The following is an 18,456-nucleotide window of genomic DNA, read 5'->3' as shown; positions in this document are numbered from 1 at the left end:
ACTGATGCAGAGGGAAGAGAGCAGAATTTGTAGAGAAATACATTGAGTACACAATACAAAGTCTGACTGCAACAATGTAAATCCATCCATCCATCCATTCATTCCTCAATCCATCCATCCATCCATCCATCCATCCATCCATCCATCCATCCATCCATCTGTCCATCCACTCGATGTTGAATTCAGATAAAAAGCAGTGAATGACTGAGTGGCATGATGGAAAGAGTGCTTTGGAGTTGGAGGAACTACATTCAAATCAAGGCTGGGTCATTCATTGCCTGTGTGCCCTTGATCATATTACGACTTCTCTCTGGCCCAATTTTCCTTAAAACAACTTCCATTTTAAATCTATTTCTAGATGGTATCTATTATTAGATATCACTTCCCTTCTTGCACTCTACTATCTAACTTAACTTGCCTTCTCTCTGTTCATCCATGCCACTCCATCTTTCTTCCCCATGATGTCTCCTGGATGTTTCCTATGCCTGGAAAGGATTTTTTTCCTTACCACTGCCTCACTGAGGTTCTCTTTTCCTTTAAGACACAGTTCAAGCACTCTCATCTCCATAAACCCTTTCTTGATCCCTTCAACTGCTACTGTTCTTCATCCCTCCCTGACTATTTTGTATATATTTGCATTTATTAACTTTATGTTTACACTATATTTTTAATATGAACTTCTTGTCTACCCCAATAGAATGCAAATAGATGTTTCACTCCTTGTTTAGAACAGTGCCCCATATGCAGTAGGAGCCTAAAAATACTTTAAGAGCTTCTGATTCCTACCAGATTTTAATCTATGATCCCATGAAAGATGAAGAAACATCCTTTTCTTCTCTTGGTAGGGAGATAGGGGGCGATGAGCACTGAATATTGGGTATGCTACTGGATCCTATCATGGTGCAAAATTGTTTCACATACCGATTTTTTTGTGATGGGGAGGGTTCTATAGGCAGGGGTCAAGAATGGAAATACTGGGAAATGCTTGTGTTGTCAAAACAAACAAAAAACTCCAACTGAAAACAAAGGCTGTAATCATTCTTTTACCAAAAGATTATTCATTTATTATAAGGAGAGCTTGAAGGTCCATAGATTTAAAGTTCAAAAATTAAATGAGGTAGCATGTAAAATGGGGTTGTTAGTGCCCAATTTCCCCTTGTGGAATCATCACAACTTGCCAGTCTTAAAGTGATGTATAAATGTTAGCTAATATTATAATATTGTAATAATAGTAAGGATACAACATAATGTAATTATCATGTAAATATCATTTATAATTATCACTATATTATAATATAATTATTACTATGTAATAATATATTATTATATAATACATTATTGCTATATAATATTATTATAAAATCTCCTCTAGCTATATTATATTTATAGCCATTTCTAACTATATCAATACACCTAATATTATATTAATATTGCACTAAATATTAATATTGTATTGTACTATTTAATATAATACTATAACATTCTATTGTTATATATAATGCAATAACTTTATATTGTATCCTTATAATATTACTATATCTAGAAGAGAGGTTACAATTTAACTAACTTAATATCCTTATTTTAAAGATGAACAATGCTGTCCAGAAAAGGGTCATAACTTGACCAAGGTTCTTCAGTAGAACTGCGATATAGATCCAGGTTCTCTGATTCTCAATCTTTTCAGTACCACACAAATCATAGTGATAATTCCAGGATTTCTTCCACTTACTTCCAGCTCTGCTCTTGGGGGAATCAGTCAGAACTTGGAGAATCTCTCACCCCTCTCTTCTCAGCACCCCATGTCCTTCCCCATCTGGAAGGAATGGGCAATGTGCCAATGGCTACTTACATATGCACTCATGGTTCTTCAGAGGATAAACCCTTTCCTATCGCTAAGAGCTGTTTGGCTGCTGACATCCTGCTAAGTGAAAGTAGCTTTTAATCTCCACTTCCTAGCACTCAGGATTCTGCCCAGACTAATTTTCAATCAAGAAAGACAAAGTGTGAGACTGTCCACCTGTTTATAGACCTGCCAAAGGCATCAGCTGTGAAGATGGAGTTTGACAGACTGGCATTAAACACTGGCCATGTTGCCCCTCTGCCCTCCAGGAGTGTTTGAAAAGAAATTTTCTCAGCAGAGCCTTCGACTTAAATAAAAACTGACCAAAATGTGAAGAAAAGGAGAAAAAAACATTCAATGTTTCCCTTTTGCCTGGAGGCATCCATTCCTTGAAGTATGACATTCTTTGCTATGGCTGGTATATGTATGTGTACCTGTGAGAATCCCCTCTGTCTATAACAGAGGTTAAACAGCCTCTGTCTTAAAGTTTTCAGCAAGGGGGACACAGTCCCTTCCCAAGCAGCTCATTCCCCTTTTGTTCATCTCTACATGTTAGGAAAACTTTCCTGATGTCCAGTCTGAATTTTTTCCCAAGCCCCTCTCTTCTCACCTCCTGCTGCTACAGGTGACTAGGTGACTCATTGGCTAGAGCACTGGGCTTGAAGTTAGGAGGAACTGGGTTCAGAAATGGCTTCCTAGTTGTATGGCCCTGGGCAAGTCACTTAACCTGTATCTGCCACAATTTCTTCATCTGTAAAATGGAGATAATAATAATAATAGCAACCTACTTTCCAGAATTGTTATAAGGACTGAAAGAGATAATATTGATTAGGAGATTAATATAGTGCCTAATATATAGTAGGTGCTTAATAAATGCTCAATCCCTTCCTTCCTCTAGATGTATCCTTTGGGGCCAAATGGGACACTGTTATTCTCTTTCCCACACAATAAGCCTTTGAATAATGTAAGAGGACTATCAATTCTCCTTCTACCAGGCTCCCCATGAGGTTTCTCTTCTTCATTCCAAGCAATCACATGTACTATACACATGGCATTCCAGCTAAAGAAGATATACTCTAACTAGGAGGGGCTGATGACTGATTTACCTGATTGGAACAATGCTTGGTATCTGTTGGGAATTTCTTAAATTTATGCAACTCATACCACCGGGCCTTGAAGGTGCAAGGATGAGAACAGAACCACTAGTAATCAATGCTGTGTGAATCTGCCTTTCAAAGAAGCTTCAAACCTTCATCTGGTATGATTTTTAAAAAGACTTGAACCATAGGTTCCTATGGAATCTAATGCTCTCACTTTACAGATAGAAAAAACTGAGGTTCAAAGCAGGTAAGTGACTTACCCAGGGATCAATCACATAGTTTATAGGTGTGTTTGAAACAGGAATTCAACTCTGAGAATCTAGATATAGAACTTTACATACTTTAACATTTTTGCCTTATCTTTTGGTTAGAGAAGATTACAAAATCTTTGCTTTGAAGATGGCTGGGACCTTTGAAGTCATTACTTCCACTCCCCTCAATTTATGATTGAGGAAACTGATTCAGAAAGGTCAAGTAATTTGATCAAGGTCAGGATTCAGATCCAGATACTCCTGGTTCCAAGTCACAATTCCACATTTGCCCACATCCCTCTTTGTCCACTAGAAACCTTCCTCAAGGCAGAAAAATAGCTAGAACCTAAAGTCAGGAAAATTTTCACAAGTGAAAATTCAGTTATTTCAAGTAAGGCTGATCTCAGACCAATGACAGATATTTCCTTTCCTTTTTTAAAAATGTCTCCCAATCCTTAGACTTAGGACTAATGCAGCTATGGCCCTCACACTGAATTAATTGTGTAATGGGTAGGGAAGAAGATACAAGTTTTCCAGCCGTGTAATCATTAATAAACTTAGAGTCAATGAACGACTCCAAGTCATGTTTATCTGCAAAAAATACCCAACTTAGATAAAGCAGCTCTTCTCTGATAGGCTAAGCACCATTCAGGCCACTGTAAAATGCCAATGAGAAAGAGCCAAAGAATGTTCAGTAGGAAGATCTGGTGGATTAATTCTCCCATCAGCCACTCTTGCTCAGGTGGAGATCAGTCTCGGGCAATGAGCACATTCCTCTTTAGGGAGAAATAATGAAGCTTCAGAGAGCCCAGAAGAGACCAGTGAGCCTTCATATGAAATTGGAGTAGCTGAACTCTAAGGGCATTTTGCCCAAAGGAATAATGATTGTATAGAGAGGGGTTTAAGATGCAATAATCCCCCTTATCTTGGAGTTTCCAGCAGAGCAGTTGGAGAGAAGGTTGTTTTATATTTGAAGATGGGCTATGTTCAGAGAGGATGGAGAATATGTTACCTCTTCTCAGCATAGCATGCCTAAGCCTCTGGGTTCTTTGCTTCCAGAGGTAGAGACCTTGAAAGATGAAATGAATGAATGGTTCAAGAGGGAAGAGGCCATGTCTGTTATATATAGCAGGGAGCTTCCAGGAAGACCTTCCCCATGAAATTATTTTTCTTCTTTCCAACTTTATCCCATCCCCAAATCCTAATTGAAGCCCCATGTTTCTCTTAAAGTTTCATCCCATGAGGGCTTTTGCTGGCAAAGTGTTAGAGAATATGTAAAAATCCAGCAAACTCCTACTGAAAGCATCACTTACTCACTTCTCTCCTCATGTGAACTGGCTTGAAAGTGGAGTAACTTGGACAGATTCAAAGCAAGCTATAAAGCTAAGTTCCTTAGTCAATCAATAGCCAACAAACATTTAAGAGCCTACTATGTGTCAGACACTCTGCAAAGGGCCAGGAATAGAAAGAAAGGTCAAAACAACTGAGTCTGCTCTCAAGGAACCCATAATATAATAGGAGAGACACTTTGTCCATGGGAGGGCACTGGAGAGGGGCAGGGCAGTATGATGTGTCTGTGTGTGTGTGTGTGTGTGTGTGTGTTTGTGAATTTGAGCTCATTTTTAAAGGAAGTCAGAGAAGATAGGAGGGAAAAGTGAAGAAAGGTGGATCCTAGACTTGGGGATAGTCAATGAATATGCACATATCCTTCCCTTTTGTACTCTTCCCTTCCTTTCCCTTCCATTCCCTCTCCTTTCCTTTTTCTTTTCCTTTTCCCCTTCCTACAAAAGTTTTCCTTGCCATTATCTTCTTACAGTTTGGGAGATAGTATCATGTGTAAGGAACATGAAATATTGGTAATAAAGAGTAAGGAAATTGGAAACATGGGAAGGAGTCAGACTGTGAAAAATTTTATATCTCCAGTGGAGGATTTTATATTTTATCCTGGAAGTGATGGAGAACCACTAGAATTTTTTGAGTAAGATCATGATGTGGTCCAACTGGTGGCTTAGAAAAATCATATCACTTGTGTGGAGAATGGATTGGAGTGGGAGAAACTTAAGACAGGAAGACCAGCTAGTAGGTCATTGCAATCATTTAGGTGAGAGGAAAGGGGACATAGATGAGAAATGTGAAAGTAGAAATGACATGATTTTGCAATAGATTGGAGAAATGGGTTGAATTTGAGAGAGGAGCTGAAAAAAGACATCAAGATTGCAAGCTTTCATGACTGTGAAAAAGGTAGTGATTTCAGCAGTAAAAGGAAAGTTTCAGATGTGAATGTTTGAAGATAATGTTGAATTTGAGATGCCTACTAGGTGGTTGGTGATATGGCACTAAGGAAAAAAAATAGAGCTGAATATAGTCTTTGGATAGTTTTAAGCTTCAATAATGGAAAACTATGTATAGGTCTGAAAATCATTTGCAAAGAGATGATAGTTCAATCAATGAGAGCTGATGAGATCACCATTAGGGAGAGTAGAGAACAGGTTTAACCTTTTTGGTGTCATGGACCCTGTCAGCGGTCTGAAGAAATCTATGGATTCCTTTTTATAATCAAGTTTTTAAATATATAAAAGACATATGATTACAAATGAAAGCAATTTTATTGAGACACAGTTATCAAAATATGTTTAAAAAACCCAGTGTCACAGATTAAGATCCCCTGTTATAATGGGAAAAGAAAAAATGATCTGAGGTAGATCACTGTATGCCCAAGAAGAGCCAGCTAAGGACACTGAAAAAGAATGGTCAGATAGATGGGAGAGGTCAATGTCACAATAACCCAGATGACAGGGAGTATCCAGGAAGAGGACCAATGGTAGTATCATCTCATAGTTGCTTGCATGTTGACGCTTCCATTAGAATATGAGCTCCTGAAGGTACACACCATGTTTTTGCCTGTCTTTTGTATCCCTGGCCCTTTGAATAGAGCCTGGACAATAAAAGAGCCTAATAAGGGTTTGTGGAGTGACTGTCCAAAGCTGCAGAGAGATTAAGAAGAATGAGAAATGAGAAAAAGTCACTAGATTTGGCAATTAGATCATTAGCAACTTTGGAGAAAGAAGCTTCAGCTGAATGTACTTGGCAGGATTTGGTTTGACAACAAGCCACAGAATGGGGGAGTTTTATGAAAACAAGAAGACTTCAGTCTATCCCAATTGCATTATTATTTATATTGTCTCTTGGAAGAACCTGAAGCATGGAGATTACAGAGGTTCATTCTAACAGAACTTGAACCTGTAACCTTCTGGTTTGTAGAAAAAAATGGCTCCTCTCCTGCTGTAGAATTGTCCACACGAGTTTTGACAGGCTCCATAAATTGGATTTCTTCAAGGGCAGCTCATTTGCATCTAATTTAGCGATTCCATTTTGTTATCACAATCAAAGGCTATTCAGCTAAAATTCACTGGGAAAGTGTCAGTCAAGTATCTCTTAATGAGACCACTAAAGGTGGAAGAAGGGAAGGGAAGTCAGATGCTTCTCTACTTTGTTGTAATAAGGTTTGACCCATCAGTGCAGAGCAGTTAACCACAGTGAGCCCCATTTACGCTCTGCAGACCTCGTCATGTTGCTCTGCAGTGGTACAAATGACGATTCTAAGCCGATCTGTCGGGCTGGACTGTCATTAACCGTCTTGTCTGGGATAAGGTCAGAATCTTTCTCTGTATTTGTTCATTAATGCAGCCTGGATTTAGATAACACGTCAATAGAGTCCAAAAAGACATATGGGGCATGGGGTGGGATATTGAAGTCTTATGCTTAATTTAAATAATATCCAAATCTCATTAAAAATAAGGGCCATTATTGAAAACATGAAGTGGGGGAGGGTTGGGGAAGAAAATTCTTTTTTAAAATCCAGTCACTTGGAAATATTGAAGTCTGTTCATGAATTGGGAACAGTGAGGTCTCTCTCTGTCTCCTAAAAAAATGGAAAATTAGCAAGAAGGACACCAGAGGCAATAAAGCCACAGGGAGCCGGAGCACCCTATTAAAGAAAAATGATAGAACAGGAATGTTCATTAAATTTCAGTCTTGAACCCCCCAGATCAATGTGGGAAGCTGTTGGTTTCTAGGGAAGAGAGAAAGAGAGAGAGAGAGAGAGAGAGAGAGAGAGAGAGAGAGAGAGAATGCTGTGATTGATGCTTACCCCCTCCCCCCAAGAGCAATATGCCCATAGAAATCTTTCTGGGGAGATGTTTTTGAGGGTCATCTGCATGGGCAGGGACCTCCACTTCAGTATGGCTCTTCCCCAAAGGGGTCATATTTTCCTCTAAGGTTTCAACTTTCACTAGGAAAATCATGATGAGAGCATCAAGAGATCTCTTAGGTGTTCCAGCAGACCCACCAAGGACCCCCCCCTCCTCAATTAGTAAATCTATAAACAGAAGAGAAGCAGTAAGGAATGGAAAGGGTTGGGAATTTCTTGCCTTGGGCTTGAATCTGAGCTCTGTCATCTGTATGATCTTACATTTCACCTTGCTGGACCTCAGTTTTCTCATCTGTAAAATGGAGGGGTTGAACTAGATGATCTCTGAGAACCCTTCTGATTTTATATTTCTGGTTCCATGTTTTCTTCTTGTTTTGACCATTGTGTGCAGTGCCCTATGTAAAGGTTCTGGGAAGCACTACACACCTCATACCTGAACAAGAATAGGAAGAAGCCTAGTGCAGTGAAAGAGAATTGGAATCTGGAACCATATTTCAACCATATTTCAAGATTGATTTGTTATTAGAGGAGTGGTCTCACATTTTTAGAGGTGTGGTCCAACAATCCTTGAGGTATGGTCCTACAATCCCAGTTTCTGAGGGATCATTAGTCAACCCTCACTTGAAAACATACATGAGGGGGAGGGAAGCGGGAAGGGGGGAACCCACAGACTACTATGGCAGCCGGTTCTACTTCCCCTAAGTGTTAGGAACTTTTTTCTCAAATCTCAAAGGGCAAATTCTTTCTCATTGTTTCTAATTGTGGCCTCTGAGGACAAGAAGATATGGTCAACTCTTTAAATATTTGAGGACAGTTATTAAGTCACCCCTTTCTTTTTTTCTTTGGACTTACCATCCCATTGTATTTCTTCAACTGCCCCTCACATGCATAATGTTAATGATAAGTCACATTTATAGGGTGTTTCTAAAATGCTTCACAGACATAATCTCATTTGGTATTTGCAACAATCTAGTGCGGCAGGAGCTATAATTGTTATCATCATCATTGTCATCACTATTATTATTATTTGGTTCATATTTGAGGACAAATGGAAACATGGCAGAGTAGATAGAAAATTGAACATGAAGCTGGGATGATGATTCAAGACCCTCCAAGGACACATAACTGACAAGCCCCTTAACTTCTTAGTGCTCCAGAAAGCATCCTAAGACTCTAGTGGGGGCTCAGAGCTTTCACTGTAATACAAGTGACTTGCCACTGTCATGGAGAAGGGAATTTTCTATCACTAAAATACTGCATCTGTTCAATCTGCAATGATAGTATATTCTTTGTTGTTCCCCCTCCGTGCACTGAACCATAAGAAGCTGTTTACCTTATCTAGCCCTAGTTTTGTTTCTACATCACAGCTTGCGTTCATTTTATTGTTAAAACCAAATCCAGACTTCTCCCCAAGGCCAACCTTCAGCCACAGCAGACTGTGCCCATCTCGTGTCCTTTCTTTAATTTCTGCCCTATGGTCCCACTGGCAAATGGGGTGGGTGTGCTTACCTGTGATGACATCCCATGGCAAGGGTATAGGATTGCTCTATCATCATCTTCTGCTCCCTGGTCCAAGCAGTAACCACTGGCCTTGCTGTTTCTCACCTACACCCAGGAGCCAAAGGAGAAATTATATTACTAGCCTGTTCTGTCCTCAGGTCTGAGGCTAAGGATTGGGCATACCAGTGAATGAACGAATTATTGAACAAATAAATGAAAATGCATTCATTGAATACAATGAAATATTGAAATGAAATAAAATGCCTTCTATACATCAAGCACTATACTATTTACTGGAGACAAGAATTCAAAAGTGAGAATGCTCTTGTTTTCAAAGAGCTAATAATATTCTAATTGGGAGGGTCTGTGTATGACAGTATGTATGGGGTAGTAGTGATCATTGAGGAAACAGGAATGGATGAATGGAGTCAGGGCAATCCACTATCATATTTTTGACAATAGCTGTGAGTAGATAGAATGCTGGGCCTGGAGTCAAGAAGACCTGAGTTCAAATCCAGCCTCAGACACTCCCTAGCTGTGTGATCTTGGGCAAATCACCTCATCCTGCTTGCCTCAGTTTCCTCATTTGCAAAAATGAGCTGAAGAAGGAAATGCAAATCATTTCATATTTCTGCCAAGAAAATCCCAAATGAGATCATGAAGAGTTGGACACGACTGAAAAATGACTAAACAACTTCCAGACTCTATTAACTATATCATGTAGCCTCCCAAACTCCAGATCTTACTTAATCTTCCCCAGGAAACCAGTTCCTAAATGTTGTCAATTCTACCTTAAAGAAACTATTGATTTTAAATAGAAAAGCTCCTTGCTTATTCCTCTCATGGTGCTGAAACCAAAAAGAAAAAAAGACCCAGAAAATAAACCAGTAATGGTTTTATGTATTCTGTGCCAGAGAGAGCCAAAATAGATAGTCCTGGGCTTCTAGCAAGGAACCCTTAGGTTCAAATCTTGCCTATGACACACTTAATAGTCTTGTGAACCTGGGTAAGTCCCTTAACCCCCGGGCGCCTCTGGCATCTTCAAAGAGCTCTCTAAATCACTGATAAATTGCAATCTCTATTGGAGAGGTAATCTTTACAAGTGAGAGTCAAAGTCATAGTTCCTCAATGCATGGCAGATTTCTTTAGGACAGAAGTTCTTGATTTGGGATCCACTGAGAATTTGGGGTCTGAATTTGGATGGGGAAAGCAATTCATCTTTATTTTCACTAATTTCTAATTGAGATTTAGCATTTCTTTTAATTATGTAAAAATATTATTCAGGAAAAAGGAATCACAGGCTTTACCAGATATCCAAAGGGTTCATAACACAAAAGTAAATAATAATAATTATTAATAATATCTAGTATATATATATAGTATTTTAAGATTTATGATGCACTTTGCATGTTCTCTCATTTTATACTCACAATCACCATAGAAGTTAAGTGTTATTATCATATCACTTTACAGATGAGGAAACTGAGGCAGAGGTTATGTGACTTACCCAAGGTCACACAATTAGGTGTCATAAACATAAAAAAGGCAAAAAAGAAGGCCAAAAACATTGCTGTAGAGCGTTTATTGTCATTGTGCACATTTCTTAGAAGGAGAAGGGATGTTTTTTACTCCTCTGGGATTGATTTGTTGGCATGTTTGGGGTAACAGGGGCCAGAAAGACAATAAAAATTCATACTCTGGTAGTAGTACTTTCAGATTTAAAAGGTGTTTTTTCTCATACCACCTTGTGAAGGAGGGAGATACTAAAGAAGAAAGGACAGGGAGGGTAACTTTGCCCAAGGGAGGATACATACCAAATATGGGAAGTCAGTTTTTCAGCAAGGTACCTACCTCTCCATAGGTGATGGTATTGTTATAAATCCTCATCTCAGGGTACACGTTCTCCAGATACCACTTGAAACTGCGACACTGGAGCCTCTGACGCAAAGCAAGGCGCTCGGACACATCCCCAAAATCTACGCCTGGGTTCTGTGAAATGGGAATTGAGACACAGGTGTCCTGTATGCTGACCACAAAAGTCACACGATTCCCTTTAACTAGGGTCAAAGACCTGAGACATCATCTCCTTTGACCATTTCTCTTTATAGATGGGTTAAAGTGGCTTGCCCAAATTAAATATTGCCTTGCTAGTCCTCTCATTTCTTGACCTTTTGGTTATTCCTCTCACTCTCTTGGCATTGGACAGATAGGAATGGTGGCTAACCAATTAAGTGGCAAATGTCAACGTTAATTGGCTAATCTTGACATCATCCAAGAGGGATGATTGAGAACTGGAAGGATGCTTCCATTCCCAGCACATGATTTGAAGTGATAACAGGTCTTTTTAATCTATTCCAGTTATTCCAGTTGATATTCATTATTCCCCTCTCTGACCATGTGCTACATACTGTTTCTTCTGGACTGTGGAACTTGATCATCCATGCATGAGGCATGGCTATGAGGTAGAAGGATTGAAAGTTGAATTTTTACACTCACATCAGTGCTACCTGTTCCCTTCTAAGGAATTCCCTTGGCGTATTACATATTTATTTCAACAAGATTGCGAGAGATCAGGACAAAACTCCTCTTTGGAAATTGTCTTTAGAGGTGGCAACATATTCTTTATAAGCTCCCCAGTGATAGCAAATCCTCCTCCAAAGCTGGGATTGATCATTTTGGAACACGGACTCAAATCTGATAAGCAAGGTTCTATCTGAAGACTTTATTGTGGTATGGAAGGATCCTATGAATCAATCAGTAAGAATTTTTTCAGTATCCATTATGTGCTGGGCTACTGTAGACAGATAAAAACAAGTCCCTGCCCTCAGGAAGCTTACATTCTTTTGGGGGAGACAGCATGTACTGATAATAGTTTATACAAGATAGATATTCTTGAAGGCTATGACATCAAGGAACAAGATGTGTTAGGCTCTCCCAGGATGAAAAGGGTTGGAGTATAGTCTTAGAAAATCTAAATCAGCTTTCCTTGGATCAATGTGTGGAGAGACTTGTCACCAGCATGCTGCTTATTTGGTAATGGATTATTTGTCCATGGCAACCCCTGAAACAAAGGTGGGGGTGTTAAGGCTAGACTGATTTTCTTATGTGACTCGTACTAGCTCCTCAAGCCAAGTCCCTAAGAGAAGTAGATTCTACACATATTTTTGACAAAGAGGCACTAATGGAATAAATGTAAAGTTTCTTTGAAAAACAGAACTCACCTGGATGCATATATTCTCATGTGTTCTATGAAAATCTCTCCCTACCTGATTTTAATAAAGGCTAATATTTATATAGTGCTTTACATATTCTTTCATTATTTTTACAACCCTACAAGGTGGCCACTACTACTACTGCTACTACTACTACTACTACTACTACTGCTATTACTACAATAATAATAATAATAATAATTATTATTATTATTGTATTTTACCTATGAGAAAACTGAGACTGGGAAAGATTGAATGCTTTGTCTGAGGTCACACCTAATAAGTGTTTGAGGCAATATTCGAACTCAGATCATCTTGGTTCCAAATCCAGCAGTCTAGCCAGTGCTAGACTGACTGTGCTAGTTAGTTATAGCACAAAATACAAGGTGTGATTAGGATTGCATGATGTGCTTCTCTGAGATCCCCCCTGCCCCTTGCAGAATAGCCGACCACAGGGTTTGACACCAGTAGGGGCTTTCTGAAGGGTGATATCCTTTGAAGACAGATGGCCTCCATTAGAAACCTTCCTTCTCTTCATGGAATGGAGGGGACCCTGGGTTTCCAAAGACTGCTGGTAAAATTCAAGCTCTAGCCAGGTCTAACCAGGATGGGAAGAGTTTGAGTAGAATCTGGTGATGGACAGATGACTTTTGTCCAAAGTGAGAGTCGAGCTCCTAACTCATTTCAGAGAGACTCATTGCTAGGTTTGCCTTAGGGTGATGAATTCTCTGGTCTCAGCAACTCATGAAGCTGACTTTAAGTCATGGAGGGGGTTGCAATCTGCAATAGTAGAGGAAATACCCTCCAAAGCCCCATTTGAAGTATTTACCATATTCCTTAAACAGAAAGGAATTGGATGACAGTGTAATATAACTGAAAGAATGCTAGTTTTAGAGGCAGTAGGGCTAGGGTTCTAATTTTGACTCTGCCATTTAGAAGCTGTGTGGTCTTGGATTCTCTGGGATACTGCAAAATGAAGGAATGGGGCAAGATGACCTCTAAAATCCCTTGCACCCCTCTATCTGTGAGAAACTTTTAGAAGCCTATGACCTATAGGGAGGCAGGATGCCTGCCTAAATGAGTCTCAGCTGAATGAACATCAGTTGCATTGCAGGAGGAGAGGCCCTGTTTAACTGGAAAATTCACTGCAATACAGCATAGACAATGTGGCATTATGAAGAGAGAGCTCAGCTTGGAGTCAGGAAAACTCGGATTCAAATTTTGTCTCTGATCCTTCCTAGTTGTATAACCTTGGGCAAGTCACAATCTCTCTGGCCCCTGAGAAATTCTTATTTACCTATTTAAATAAAATAATACTAAGTCAGAAAATGGAGATGGCCTTGGTTGAAGGAAGTCCAACCCTGAGAGATCCCTCTAAATTTGAGTCACTAACTCTTAAGAAACAAGTACAAAAAAAAATCCTTCATTTTGTTCAGTCATTTTAGTCACGTCTGACTCTTTGGGACTCCATTAGGGTTATTTTGGCAAAGATAATGGAGTGGTTTGCCATGTTCTTCTCTGGTTCATTTTACGGATGAGGAAACTGAGGTAAACTAGGTTAAATGATTGACTGTCACATAGTCAGTAAGTGTCTGAGGCCAGATTTGAACTCAGGAAGATGAGGACTACAGACCTAGAACTCTATCCACTGTGCCACCTCGCTACCCCAAATCCTCAATAAAATGTTTGTCCTTCATTTTTGAAGAAGACCATAACACCATGACAAGCACATGAATTGGATTTGAGTGAGGGCCCTTTGGATTCAGTGTCATATAGGAATCAAGGTGACTGGAGATGACCCTGGATACGAGGCAATTAGAGTTAAGTGACTTGCAAGGTCACACAGCTAGGTAATTATCAAGTGTCTGAGGCCAGATTTCAACTCTCGTCCTCCTGACTCCAAGGCCAGTGCTCTATCCACTGCGCCACCTCCCTGCCCAGTCCTCCATAAAAAATCCATATTTTAGTTACACATGTTTGCAACTTCACAGTGTAGTCTTTGGGAGAGGCATTTCATTGTATGGGTGTACATCAATTCTGTATATTCCTCATAGGGGTTCTGAACATGGGAAGGAGGCTTGAGCTTTGGCTGGTACCTGAAGGGGCAATTCCCAGATTCCTGATCCCTCAGGGTTGACAATTCTCCCAGCTAGGCATGAGCATAAGGACATCTTCTAATAGAGGGCTGGGGAGCCCAGCAGGCCTTAGGCACACAGAACTCGGTGGGTCAGGAATCTTCATTCTTTAAGCACTGTCCGACCAACCAGAGATCATAAATTCCTACTGGAGTATTAATGGGAATGCCACCATGTTATACACTGTCTGAATCAGTCCATTTTATGGCAAACAAGGCTTTATGGGTTCTGCCGCTCTCTCTTTTCCATCTTTGCTCATGGGTGAGGGCAGTTTCTGACTGCATGCCTTTGTCATTTTGTTCGGAAAACTCCCAGAGCCAAAAGCGTGCAGACAAAAGGAAATCATGTTTTCCACTCCTCTTCAGAATTTCCCGGCTAGCTTGTTTGGCATCAAGCAGCCAGAGCTTTGTCCTAGAGTGTGGCTGTATTGATTGCCTCTGCCTCGCCTTTCCTTATGATCCCTATTTTGCTGAGAACAGTAAGAAGACCTCCAGTTCTAACTGGGCTTTGGATTCACTGGCCAGTTCTCTCCAGACTTTCTAAGGGGGGTGAGAAATTGAGGAGTTACTTCAATTGTCTCATCTTTCAGATGCAGAAACTGAGACCTGGAGTAAGTCACACTGGGGATAAGTAGATGAGTCATGTTTAAACATAGGTCTTACAGCGCCATGACATTCTGTCCTGCAAAGGGCAGAGGGACAGAAAAAGGGGAAGAAAAAAAGATGCTATTTTAAATAAAAAGAGTCACCTCACTGCTCTGAGGGCTAATGCTCCTGATTCCAATTTATCATCTGTCTCTTTTCCTCTTTCAATCTCTTTCTCTCTTTTACTCACCATATCTCTTTCTTTATCTCTTCCTATCTATCTTTCTTTCCATCTGTCTCTTCCTTCCTTCCTTTCTCTCTCCTTTCCTTCTTCCCTCCCTCCTTTCCTTCCTCTCTCTTTCTTTCTTTTTCTCTCTTTCCCTCCTTCTCTTCCTCCAACTCTCTCTTCCTTCCTTTCTTTCTTTTCCTTCCTTCCTTCCTTCCTTCCTTCCTTCCTTCCTTCCTTCCTTCCTTCCTTCCTTCCTTCCTTCCTTCCTTCCTTCCTTTCTTTCTTTCTTCCTTCCTTCCTTCCTTCCTAGTTATTTCTATTACATTTTAAATTCTGAACTGTCTTCCTTCTCCACCCTGCACTAGAGAATACCATATTTTTACACACACACACACGAAACTATACTTTACATACTTCTATTTATCGTTTTTTTCTTTATCCATCTGTCCTTTTCTGATTACATCAGTCTCTATCTCATTTTCCTCTTTACATCTGCATCTTTCCTTATCTTTGTCTCTTTCTCTTCTTTTTCTGTCTGTCTCTTCATCTCTATTTCTGTGTTTTGATCAGCATCTTTCCATCTCTACATCTCTCTCTGTCCCTGTCTGTATCTGTTTTTCTCTTACACACACACACACACACACACACACACACACACACACACACACACAGAGACTGATTCTCAGAGTTGAAAGGAAACTCAGGGTTAATTTATATTTACACACATACACATAAAGACATACAATACATGAATACACACACACACCTCTACAAGACAACACATTTTCTGTATATATATCTATATTCTATATTTATATCTATATATATTTCTATATATAGTATGGAAATTCCCTCTACCACATTCATCCCAGATAAGTGGTCATTTATGCTTTGATTGAAGACCTCTAGTTGAGGTATGGCATGGAGAGAGAGGTTCCTACTATTTCCAGAGGATACCTAATCCAGTCTGCAATAGCTTCAATCAAAGTCACACCTAGGATGGAGCAAGTGGGGCTTTGTTTTGGGTGAGAGAATTTAGACAATACAAAATTTTTTTAAAATGTATAACCTCAGAATCTCAACTTAGGATCTCTTTTAGTCTCTACACTAGCACAGGACCATGAACCCAGGAAACACTTAATAAATGATTGTGGATTGGTTAGCTTAAACCAGAAATGATCAAACCATATCTCTATTACTAACACTCACCTCTGAACTTCCGTAACTTATTCCCTCCTCCTCCTCCTCCTCCTCCTCAGTATTATTAAGTATTTTTGAATTATTAACTATTGAATTACAAAGTTGATTTGAAGGCACACTTCATGCTGCTTGCCCTGGGCACCAAAGTTGCTAGTTATAGATAAAAATATTTTCTCTTTATTTTTCATGTTTATTGTTTTCTCACTTCTACCCATTACTTTTAATTCTGGAGTTGGCTGCTCTGAGAGGGCTCTCCAAAATTGAAGATAATTCACTGTTTGCCTTAATTTCCCAGCTGTTGAATGATTAGGACCCTCTGCATTAGTTCTGGTAAATGGAGAAGAAAAGAAGTAGGTGATTGAGATAGTTCCTGGAGGTAACAGAACCCATCTTCAACTCAGCTTGAGGATGGCTTAGATGTTTGATTTGCCTCCCCCTCCCTCAACCCTCTCCATCTTCTGCCTGTCCACTGGGTGCTCACCGTCATGGGGATGTTCCAGGCCATGTACACGTGGGACTTGAAGTCATCCATCCATACTTCTGCGGCTCTGAGGGCATTTCTCTTTGCATAGTAATCAATGTCGTTATTGTAGGGTTTCTTTGTGCGTTCAATATGGGCCACACGGGAACAAGGCAGGACCTCCATGCTTCCCCCACACTGCCAGACCTGGGGAGAGAGGATGGAGACCTGGGTTGTGAACATGGCCAGGAAACCCTGCATCAGGGAGGGTAGAAACCCTTTTTTTTTTTTTTTTTTGTTATACAGTGACCCTACAGTACACTAAGGATGCCAATGAGCTTGCATAGTAGGAAGGAAGCCAGTTGATTCTTTCAGATGTATTATTTGGACTAATTTAGACTTTAATAACTGTTAACCAATGTAACCTAACTCCATTAATTAATAATCATTTATTAAACACCTCTTATGTGCTGAATATTAAAATAAATCCTGGGAATAACATGAAGACAAAAATAAAGATAGTCCCTGCCCTCAAGGAGCTTACAGTCTGTTGGGCAGACCAAATGAATATTGGTAAATATAGTAAAAATGTATAAAACTTCAAGAGGGAATTGAGATCTAGAAGTTTGTTCAAGTGGTTAGTAGAAGAAACAGAATTTGAACCCAGCACTTCAGACTCCAAATCGAGCTGCCTTGACAACATTGTGCTTCTCAGGATGTCGTCACCCCAGCATGTGGATCTCAACCTCATGATTCCCAGGCTTTCTTTGATTCAGAGAAGCCCAGGAGACACTGAACTTCTTTGAGGAAGTGGGCATTATAGCTAGGTTAAACCTAGGTCATGCCCTACCTGCTTCCCAGGAAGAAGTGAGAACAAGAGCCATCTCATATTCTTAAATACTTTCTTGGGGAGAAGATTCTACAATTTTTCTAGCACATTTCTACTAATGTCTAAGAATTCTGGATGCCCACCTCTGATGAGTCATTTCCCCACTCAAAGACCTTTCATAACTTTCTCCTTCCTGTTAAATAAGGTTCAGACTCCCCAGGATAATATATTTTTTTTGGTTTTTTTTTGCAAGACAAACAGGGTTAAGTGGCTTGCCCAAGGCCACACAGCTAGGTCATTATTAAGTGTCTGAGGCCGGATTTGAACCCAGGTACTCCTGACTCCAGGGCTGGTGCTTTATCCACTGCGCCACCTAGTCGCCCCTCCCCAGGATAATATTAAAGTGGCAACAGGGGGCAATGAATTTGGAGTCAGAAAACCTGCTACTAATTACCCCTAGGAATGGCAAAGTTAGTGCATCAGAGAGTTTGAGTTCTCTCACCTGAAGAATGAGGGCACTGGGCTAGATGATCTTGAGATCCCTTCCAGGTTTTAATTCTGTGACCTTCTACAATCAGGCTCCACTGAACCCTAGCAGAGGCAGTGGAGTAAGCAATTTCCTTCTTTCTCCTCAACATAATCATTCTATGACTCAATATTTTTTTTTGCGTTTTTCTATGACTCAATATTTTTTTTTTGCATTTTTCTATGACTCAATATTCCAGACAAACTAGATGCCTCACAATCCCCAAATTCATGTTATCTTTTCCTGTCTTTAAAACTTTGACTCCTCTGGTTCATTCTTCTCAGAATTATTGGGTCCTCATCTTTGCCTGTTGGACCTATGTATCCTATGAAGGCTGGCTGCTAAGTCCCCAGCCTCACTTTCTCCTCTAGAGCCAACTG

At 40.0% G+C, this 18,456-nt stretch overlaps 1 protein-coding gene across 1 annotated transcript in view; it reads right to left on the bottom strand.

The window, feature by feature from the left end:
* The window catches only part of GALNT9 (polypeptide N-acetylgalactosaminyltransferase 9), a 303,470-nt gene that overhangs the window by 17,019 nt on the left and 267,995 nt on the right, over window positions 1–18,456 (bottom strand). Inside the window, exons 7-9 of the mRNA XM_074200460.1 lie at window positions 16,743–16,928; window positions 10,753–10,890; window positions 8,911–9,006 (exon numbers count right to left, since the gene is read on the bottom strand). Of these exons, the coding sequence (XP_074056561.1) occupies window positions 8,911–9,006; window positions 10,753–10,890; window positions 16,743–16,928 (420 nt within the window). The remainder of the gene's footprint in view (window positions 1–8,910; window positions 9,007–10,752; window positions 10,891–16,742; window positions 16,929–18,456) is intronic.

The sequence above is a fragment of the Macrotis lagotis genome, chromosome X (assembly GCF_037893015.1).
Source record: "Macrotis lagotis isolate mMagLag1 chromosome X, bilby.v1.9.chrom.fasta, whole genome shotgun sequence".
Lineage (NCBI taxonomy): Eukaryota > Metazoa > Chordata > Mammalia > Peramelemorphia > Peramelidae > Macrotis > Macrotis lagotis.
Note: the sequence above shows the minus strand (reverse complement) of the source record. Positions and strands in the feature narration are given on the sequence as shown.